Source organism: Oryzias latipes, chromosome 8 (assembly GCF_002234675.1).
Source record: "Oryzias latipes chromosome 8, ASM223467v1".
Lineage (NCBI taxonomy): Eukaryota > Metazoa > Chordata > Actinopteri > Beloniformes > Adrianichthyidae > Oryzias > Oryzias latipes.
The window spans coordinates 14,667,363-14,677,805 of NC_019866.2; the positions used below are offsets into that span (position 1 = coordinate 14,667,363).

General features: G+C 42.6%; 1 long non-coding RNA gene and 1 gene segment (V, D, J or C); both read left to right on the top strand.

Moving 5' to 3' along the window:
- The first annotated feature begins 303 nt into the window (after positions 1–303).
- On the top strand, positions 304–807 carry LOC101167843. The segment is given in 2 exon segments: positions 304–412; positions 487–807. Coding segments are annotated over 2 exon segments (348 nt in total).
- An 8,068-nt stretch (positions 808–8,875) lies between these two features.
- Positions 8,876–9,891, top strand: LOC111947768. Its single transcript, XR_002873696.1, has 2 exons — positions 8,876–9,126; positions 9,472–9,891. It is a non-coding gene; the product is annotated as an uncharacterized LOC111947768 (long non-coding RNA).
- Positions 9,892–10,443: the final 552 nt, after the last annotated feature.

A 10,443-nucleotide genomic window follows, 5' to 3' on the forward strand; every position in this document is an offset into this window, starting at 1 on the left:
TATTAAACTTTCCCACTTATGATTTCAATGATTTTTTAACAGAAGATTACTTTAACATTAAAAACAAATACACATATTTAATACTTTTTAATGATAAATGTTCGTTGATGTATTTTTATGTAAAAGAAGCATAAAGAGAACAGACAGCTGATCTGCAGATAAACTGTTTTTTTCCCCAAATTCAGCTGTTGGTTCTTCTGCTCCACATGTAAATGTTGATCTGATCTGTCCTTTCACTAAACTGTCATTTCCTGACACCCCACATATGCAAATCAGGCTCTTACATCAACATTCATCTTAAAAAGACCTGATGTCATGTTGTCAGCCAAGTAGAAGCTCCAATCAGTCATCTTCATCATCTTCCTCATCATGTTCTCTGTAGTTTTGCTGCTGCTTCTGGCTGCTGGATCCTGTGAGTTTGACTGAGACAAAGACACTGTTCACTGTTGTTCCACCATTAACCATTAAACTGTTTGTCCTCTTCAGGTGTAAAGTGTGAACAGCTGACACAGCCAGCCTCTGAGAGTCTGCAGCCAGGTGAGAGGCTGACCATCACCTGTCAGGTCTCTTATTCTGTGAGCAGCTACTACACAGGTTGGATCAGACAGCCTGCAGGGAAAGGACTGGAGTGGATTGGGATGAAATACACTGGAGGCTCTCACTACAAAGATTCACTGAAGAACAAGTTCAGCATTGATGTAGACTCTTCCAACAACAGAGTGACTCTAAATGGACAGAACATGCAGCCTGAAGACTCTGCTGTGTATTTCTGTGCCAGAGATCCACAGTGACACAAACCATCAGCAGACCTGAACAAAAACCCCTCAGAGCCTGAAAACATGTAGCATGAATCCACCAGAGGAGGCGCTACACTACCAATGATTTTTTGCTTTACTTCCAATACTAATAAATACTACACTGTTTTAAAGCCTTGGAAATATTGATTCAACAAATAAGTATTTTTTACTAAATTAAGTCCAATCAATTTAAATTATATAACATAAAATCAAACTTTTTTTATGAGAAAATACATGAAGAATCAGAAATCTGGCTTGATGCTGAGTGATGACATCATGTTATGAGGATCTTTCCACACCAAAGACCCCCAGAGGCCTTCTTGCTGTGAGGCGAAAGTGCGAACCACTGCACCACTGTGCAGCAATCTATAAATAATCTATAAATTTATAAATAATCATTTATGCTTTGACAAATACTGGTGGATTATCTGAAAAAAATCTTAAATCTGATCATCTATTGTTTTGTACTCAGTTCATTATTTACTGTATTATGTTGACTGAAAAAGAATGAAAACTTTTGTAAAAATATTACATAAATGATTATGTAATATTATTTATGAATAATACCTATTTAAACAACAAAGAAATATTAATAAAGATATGATGAAAAACATGTGACAGGGATTCCACAAAGGAAGTCATCTACAGCAGTGGTCCCCAACCTTCATAACACCTCGGACCGTTATGACGTCAACCAAAGTTTTTAGTGACCGGACTTTAAGATGCGGCGGACGATTATTGTAGCAAGACTTCGATGAAAGAGAAACAGAGACGTGGCAAGACGAACTCTGAGCTTTTATTTTGACACGCAGGACATTGTACATCATAAAGGTCTCATCATCCTCTCCCCTGCCCACACTCATTGTGCGAAAATGAAGTACTGTCTATTAAATGCAGCTTTCTATTTTTTGGAAGTCGAAGGCTCCTCTTTTGTCTCCTGGCTGGGCGTTTTCCCCTTGGCAAAGAATTTTTTCAAAGACGTTTGATTTTTACTCATTTTGCTGGTTCCTGGGTTTTATTTTAGGGGTAACCTATCACGTGACGGAGAAGAGCGCCTTGACCTGTGACATAGACAGATGTAACAGAGAATCGAGCAATTTTTCAACATCTTTTAGATTCTGAAATAAATAAAACAGTAATGTACCGTATTTTCCGGACTACAAGCCGCTACTTTTTTCCTGCGCTTACAGCCCTGCGGCTTATTCAGTGACGCGGCTAATTTATGTACGTACTTCCGAATTCAGTGAATAGTTTGTATTCTTTATCTAACACCAAGCACAAGACATTTATATTCAACACACCTCTAAGCAGCCAAACAGCATGGACTTGACTTCAGGTCTTAGACACTTCAGTCATGGTTCAACAAAATGAAACACGCATGCCCGGCCGCATCCCAGAATCCTTTGGGGCCATTAGACCCAACGTGCACGTGATCGCCGCTACAATATGATGAAGCTTTCAAGTTAAAAGCAATCGTTAAAAGCAGCGTAAAAAAGTCCACCGTCACCAACGGGTTTGGAAAAGCCGGTTTGCTGCGTGACGGAGAGAACAGCGCATGGAGTGAATTTACACTCCATTTACGGTTTCTAAGGAAACCGTAAAAGCGGAATTTTGCTTTGATAAACTCACAGCCTCCGTGTGAGCTGGAGACATCTTCTCCTGCTGATTGAGCTGCGGGGCCGATGGCAGTCTGATGGCTCCCACACGTAACAACGCATCCGCCCCTCATACACAAAACGTACAGTATTAAGTCCGATTGCTTTGCACAGAAACGATTTGCTCCATCCACCGGCGCAACGGGGACGAAGTGCTCCTCCTTGAAGCAGCCCTGGCCAGAGGTGTCGGAGTAGATAGGAAGGGGAGACAAGGAGCACGCGGGGCGGGAGCGGAGCGCAGAGGCTTCTGAATTCTGACGCACGCGCCGCACTGAGGCGCGCGTATCACGCTGAGGCGCGCGCTTTTCAGTCGCCGCTGCTGTATTTTACCGGTGTGTTTTCTAACCAGTCCTGTTACTCCCATAACGCTGCCGCGACACAAGCGGAAGGAGAGCTTTACCCGTTCGCCCCTCCATGCACTGCTGATACTCATTCTTAAACACGTACAACAGTATGGCGAGCCGGGCATTGGCCCCGCCTTTAGCCCCTAAGACTCATGGGAAATGTGGAATCGTGGATGTAAATTTCCTCATCATAACTGAGGGATGTAATGTTGATTATATGGTTACTGTTTGTAATTTTATGTATGATACCTAGATTGTCAATAAGTAAAAAAAAAAAAAAATGAAATAAAAACACCATAACTGAGGAACTTGTGAACAGAATAGAGGTCCATGCTGTTTGACAGATGTCGATACACTCAAATTCGTGACCCAGAGACAAAGCTGGCACCACCCACAATGTGCTGATGAATTGCACTCATTCTGGGATTCTGGCCGGGACGACAATATCGCCTAACACATGCGCGGCTTGTACTCTGCCGCGGCTTGTGTATATTTAAAACTAATTTTACACGTGAAAATGGGTGGGTGCGGCTTGTAATCGGGTGCGCTTTGTAGTCCGGAATTTACGGTAAGTTATTTATTCTTTCTGTGCGGCCCGGTTCCACATGACCCACGGATCATTCTCGGTCCACGGCACGGGGGTTGGGGACCGCTGACCTATAGCATAATCATGAAACAATTTATTTCTAACTAAACTTAAGGTTAAAAAAAAGAGAAAAGAAAAGTGAAATATTTTTATTAGACGTGAAAGAAGTATTTTGTGATTCAAATGTGAATTCTGATGGAGCTGAATGTCTTCTGTGAGGTGGAGTCAATGCAAACATGGACGTCTTCCTCCTCCATTTATCTGACAGCAGAGATGACAGCAGAGACACTGAACTCAGTTGAACATGATGGACTGTAGGACAGGACTGCTGCTTTTAACTCTCTGTTATGCAGGTGAACATCATCATGCATACATTGTAGATTTCTGATGTATTCCTTTTTTAAATCCAGTTTTCTGATTTTCCTTCCCAGTTGTTGATGGACAGACTCTGACTGAGTCTGAATCTGCGGTTAAAAGACATGGAGAATCCCACAGACTGACCTGTTCAGCCTCTGGATTCTCTTTCAGTGGCTATCACATGGGCTGGATCAGACAGGCTCCTGGAAAAGGACTGGAATGGATCGCTTGGATCCACACTGGCAGCAGCAGCATGTACTACTCAGAGTCAGTGAAAAACCGCTTCACCATCTCCAGAGACGACAGCAGACAACAGCTGTATCTGCAGATGAACAGTCTGAGAGCTGAGGATTCTGCTGTTTATTACTGCGCTAGAGACACACAGTGACTCAAGAGACAGAAACTCTGTACAAAAACACCACATAAAGCAAATAGCTCTCATCCGTTGTTTTAAATAGTATTTGACAGACCTGTGAATGCTAAAAAGGAGAATTGATATTTTGCAGAAACCCTTTTAAAGGAGTAAAATAACAACAGTTTTTTTTCCTTGTCAAATTTTTTCTTCATTGTTGGTATTTTAGGTTGCAGGTTTTTAGTTGATTTCTTATACTTTCAATGGAGCAGTTAAAGGGAGTCGCTGACCGATTTTTAGTGTGGAAGGATTTGCCGTTTACCTATTTAATTTATTTTGTCCAGCCTTTTTTGGGCCATATCTACAGAAGAGGATTGGGGCCATGGAGAAAGAAAAAAAAAAAGGGCAAAGAAAATTCTGACTTTAATCTCAGAATTCTGACTTTAAACTCAGAATTTTGACTTTAAAGTCAACACGAACATGTGAGCCACATCCTTCAGCACTGCAGAGGCCGAGGAGCTGCAGGAGTGGAACCAACAAAATTGACGTCTGTAAGGGTCTTTTTGCACGCTCAAGGCTTACCGGAGGAGGTCATTTCGCTAATGGAAGAACAGAAGGTAAGTAAAACAAAGAAATTGTTTTAAACTGGATCTTGTAAATGAACGGGCAGCAGGCTATGCAAGTATTTTGCATCAGCCATGCAGGACTTTGCATGCATAGCTAGTGCAAAATCTAGGGCTTTGTCTAGATATGTTTAGCACCACCATTGACGTGCCCGTTTATAGCAACAACTACCTTATAATCTCATTTTTGTTGCCTTTAGTCAGAAAATACTCTCTACATATGTCTAAAAGATTGTCGTGTGTTACTCCTATGATGATTGATACATACCAATCTTTACACTAACCCTCCAACACAATAACATTCAGTTTTCAGAAGCCTTCTCTTCGCATGAAACATTCTCTCTTTTTATTATCTCATTGCCAAACAAACACTCTGCATACGATGGTGCCCCGTCACAGAATCATACCCTTTTATAACATTTCAAAAAGACTTGATGTCATGTTGTCAGCCAAGAAGAAGATCTAATCAGTCATCTTCATCATCATCCTCATCATGTTCTCTGGAGTTCTGCTGCTGCTTCTGGCTGCTGGAGCCTGTGAGTTTGACTGAGACAAAGACACTGTTCACTGTTGTTACACCATTAACCATTAAACTGTTTGTCCTCTTCAGGTGTAAAGTGTGAACAGCTGACACAGCCAGCCTCTGTGAGTCTGCAGCCAGGTGAGAGGTTGACCATCACCTGTCAGGTCTCTTATTCTGTAAGCAGCTACTACACAGCTTGGATCAGACAGCATGCAGGGAAAGGACTAGAGTGGATTGGTAGCGAACGTGTTGGACAAACGATTATGTGTGTTAAACCCTTGTGCTATCTTAGGTGACCCCACCCTTACATTGATGTGTTCTCCCTACCATGACAATGGTGGATGAAGGTGGAAAGATTTCATGTGATCCATGGAAACCAAGAACACAAATCATTGAAGAAAAAGGGTTCAACGCACTGTCTAGTGGGTCTAGATGACCCAACTCCCAACGTTAAATTGCCTAGGATAGCAAAAGGGTTAAAGAATGAAATAAATGTAATCTAGTTGACATGATCTGATCAAGGTGGACCCAGATGCTGTAACCCGGAAGGAAGAGGCAGGTAGATGGAAGGTATGTAACAGGTTTTAATTTGAAGGAGCCAGTGGATCCAGGAGGGGAGAGGGGCTTGGAGCTTGACGAGGAGTCTTCAGCCAACGGTGAGCACGGGAGTCAATGGCGTGACTAGTGTTCTCGAAGGCGGCGAGAATAGAGTCTTTGGACAGCGGCGTGGCTGGAGTTCTTGACTGTGGCGTGGCTGGAGTTCTTGTGGAGCGTGGAGGGTTTTGGCTTCTGCTCGAGGTGGATTAGGACTCAGTTGCTCTCGTGGAAAACGGCAGACCTGAAGCACAGCAAAAACATGATAAGCGAGGCAAAACATGACATAGAGGGCCAGGTGTAGCATGAGGTGAGGTAAGCACCATCAGGGTTAAAGGACTGGCAAAGAATGCTTGAGGTGGGTCTCCTTAAATGGCAGGTGCGTAGATGAGGAAAGTAGAAAAACCTGCGAGTCCTGAGCAGAGCTGGGAGGGGGAGGAGTCTGACAAGCCACCATGACACTAGTCTGACAGTTATCAACATTTAAACAAAATGCTTTTTGTAATCATCCATTTAACATTTAAGTGGACATATAAATTGATTTTGGTAAATAATGAAAATCATTACAATTGCAAAGGCAAATGCACAAGACTTGGTTTGTGGAGCTAAAACTCAAAAACAAAGTTAACCTAATTTGTTGTGGTACTGTAGGACAGGACTGCTGCCCTGTCATCTGTCTGCAAGCCTATGTTTCCCACGGATTTTAACATTACGAACTAACACACGGTCTCCCACTTGCAGACTAGCAGGTTTCACATACTTGTCAAAAGAACTTTTATTCTTATCTGCAGACCTCCAAGCATTCTTTGAAGCAAGCTTATAACTCTTTTGTAGTCTGGCTTTTAAGTTCTTTACATAGTCTGTATGTGCTACAATTGGAGGTTCCTTTATCGGTAACCCAAATGCTAAGTCTACAGGTAAGCGAGGTAACCGCCCAAAAAGGAGTTCGTATGGTGTGTACCCAGTTACATCATTCCTTGTGCAATTATATGCCCGAACCAGAGGCTTGACATGCTCATTCCACTTAACCTTTTGTTCATTATCGAGCGTGCCTATCATGTTTAACAATGTCCGGTTAAAACGCTCTACCGGATTCCCTCTGGGATGATAGGGAGTTGTTCTGGATTTCTTGATGCCAGTCATGTCACAAAGCTCTCCAACTAACCTAGACTCGAAATCTGAGCCTTGGTCAGAATGCAGACGTTCTGGGATGCCATAATGCACTATGAAATCATGCCACAAACACTTTGCGACAGTCCTGGCTTTCTGATTCGGAGTTGGAATAGCGACAGCAAATTTGGTGTAATGGTCAGTTAATACTAAGATGTCCTTCGTATTACTGCTATCTGGCTCTAGAGATAGAAAGTCCATGCACAGGAGTTCCAATGGTCTGGTGGTGTGAATGTTAACAAGGGGTGCTGCTTTCTCAGGTAAAGATTTACGCCTTACACAGCGATTGCAAGTCTTGACATAATGCTCCACTGCGGCTGCCATTTTGGGCCAAAAAAACCTTTGCCATACTAAGTCCAATGTCTGCTCAATCCCCATGTGACCCATATCATTATGGAGGCTTTCAAGAACAACAGGGCGCAAATCCAGCGGCAGAACCAATTGGAGATGAGGTTTATCCTCTTCTTTCTTCTCCCGATAAAGGACTCCATTCACCAGTTTCAATTTACTCCATTCCCTCAGTAGCAAAGAGAGCTCAGGAAGAAGTCGATGTGCAACAGGCAGAACTTTCTCTCCCGCCTCAAGCTGCTGTATAACTTCTCTGATTGCTGGATCTGCATACTGTAATTCTTGTAGGTCAATGTCAGTCATGGACGGTACAATGTCCAAACCATGAGATGACTCTTCCTCAAAGGCTTCTGGAAAGACGTTAGTAGAGACTGTCATTGATTCAACCAATGCAACATCAATGCAAGCTGACGGAGGTAGACAACTTCTCACCAGAGCACCTTGACAGATTGCATCCACAACTTCAGGAGGTAATTCAGAGGGTCTGCTTGAATGAGATAGACGCTCGACAACATGATAGGTAGGATCCCACTCCCCATTCTGAGGTGATTCATTCAGTATGGGGGGATGAGGTCGCCGTGACAATACATCTGCATCATTATTTTGCTTGCCAGATCTATACTGCAGCTTGAATGAGTATGTCAACAAGGCAGCCAACCAACGATGACTGGTGGCATCTAATTTCGCAGAGGTCCAGATGTAAGTGAGAGGATTGTTGTCAGTGATCACAGTAAAATGGGAACCATACAAATAATCATGAAATTTTTCTGTGACACTCCATTTTAATGCTAAAAACTCCAGCTTGTGTCCAGGATAGCGAGATTCACTCTGGGAGAGTCCTCTGCTGGCATAAGCAATGACACGAAGCTGGCCCTCCTGTTCTTGATACAACACAGCCCCCAGTCCAGACAAACTTGCATCTGTGTGCAAAATATAGGGAAGCTTGGGGTTAGCAAATGCAAGAACAGGAGCCGATGTTAATTTGTCTATCACAGTTTCAAAAGATGTTTGACAAGCAGGAGTCCATCTGTCTCCAAACGGTTGTTTTGAATCTGTGTACTTTGATGCAGTCTTCTTGCTCTTGTCAGTCGGGCGGCTAAGTTCATAGCCACGAGTAAGATGATTAAGTGGTCTTACTATTGTGGCATAGCTTCTGATGAACCGCCGATAATATCCGGCAAAACCTAAGAATGATCTTAGTTCTTTCAGATTTCGGGGTACCGGCCAGGATTTTAAAGTGGACACTTTCTCTGGGTCTGTTTCAACACCGCGTTCTGACAACACATGTCCCAAGTAGTGCACGCTTGACTGAAAGAACCTGCACTTATCTGGAGAGAGTTTTAATCCAAACTCTTTTGATCTTTTCAACACTTTCAACAGGCATTCTTCATGCTCTTCCAGGGTGGCAGAAAAAACAATGATATCATCTAGGAAAACAAGAACTTCCCTGAGGTTCAAATCTCCCATGCACTTCTCCATTAATCTTTGGAATGTTGTAACCCCGATGAAATTCTGCGCTATCACTTTAAATCATACTGCGCTGTAGCTCCTAGTAAAATTCTGCACTGTCACTTTAAATTTGCCGGTTCCCTTGCGCTGTGCAAATACCGCGAGACTATAAGTTCAGTAGTGACGTGGCTTTCGTTCTTGGGAGACCTGTCAAAGCACTGACAGGTTGCAAGGACGAGGGAGCTGGGCTGTGTACCGCTGCTGCAGATCGGCGTTCATCATCTGAAGCCGGGATTTAAATCTGCACAGTTGAACAAAAAGTGAACTGGTGAGTGCAGCCATGATTGAGACAGCTGGCGCGGGCGCCAGCTTAAATGAATTGTTTTTTTATAATTGGATGTGGTTAAAATGAACTATTTTTCTGCTTGATAAATAATGTTGAAATATGAATTGTGAGTACTCGTTGAAATGAAATTGATGATCATCTACATTGAAATAGAATTTGGAAATGTTGTACAACTATCGATTATGCACTTAAGATATTTTTTGCAGTGTCCTCCTGATTATGAATTGCATATGCATTTGTTTATTATGTTAATTAAGGAGGTTGTGGGAATATGCTTTCTTTTGATCAAAGGAAATTATCATTTATTTATTGACCCTGTTTTAACAGGCCAGGTCGCAAGACTGGTCGTCTTGCAGACCAATTTACTGGATGCTCAACCTGAGCACTGGACAGAATTGTTTATCAGGGAGTTTTACCACTCCCAGAAGGAAAAAAGAGGATAAATCCTCTGCAGATGGCGAGCTAAAAAGGAGCCCCGATCCTGACTTGGATTCTGCCCTCTTCACTGCCAGTGCGGTAGGAACTAACCCCCTTCTCATCCAACAAATCAGCTGGAGTGTTTCTTTCTTTTCGTTTTTCCAAAAGAGAACTATAAAAACTCTTTCATAAGGCCTAACGGACGCCTTAAGAACTAGAAAGACAAAACGACAGAAAACATCCTCTGGACTAAAAAAAAATCCTTTGTTGTATATATTGTGATTTTTGTATTCACTGTATATTGTAAATACATTTACATTAGCAACTCAAGTCTTGTCTGTGGTTTTTAAACATTCACATTCCTCCATGAGTCGAACCAAACTAGCCCAAATTAATTAAAACCAACTTTGTAAAGTTCATGTAAGACATACATGCTACAATGTGCTTGGAGCATTCGTCACCCCCTGAGGCATGCGGTTCCATTCCCAAAAACCCAATGGAGTCACAAAGGCAGTCTTGGCTCTGTCTTTTTCATCCATTTCTATTTGGTAATAACCGGACTTCAAGTCCAGAACTGTAAACCATTTTGACCCAGTTAATGCTGAAAAGGATTCCTCGAGGTTTGGCAGGGCATAGGCATCCTTTATAGTCTGTAAGTTTATTCATTCATCATTCATTCATTTTCTTAACCGTTTTTTCCCTTTCAGGGTCACGGGGCTGCCGGAGCCTATCCCGGCCACTTGGGCGAAGGCAGGGGACAACCTGGACAGGTCGCCAGTCTGTCGCAGGGTAGAATGTCCACAGTCACACACCCATTCACTCTCCTACTCACACCTATGGACAATTTAGAGTTGCCAATTAACCTATGAAGCATGTTTTTGG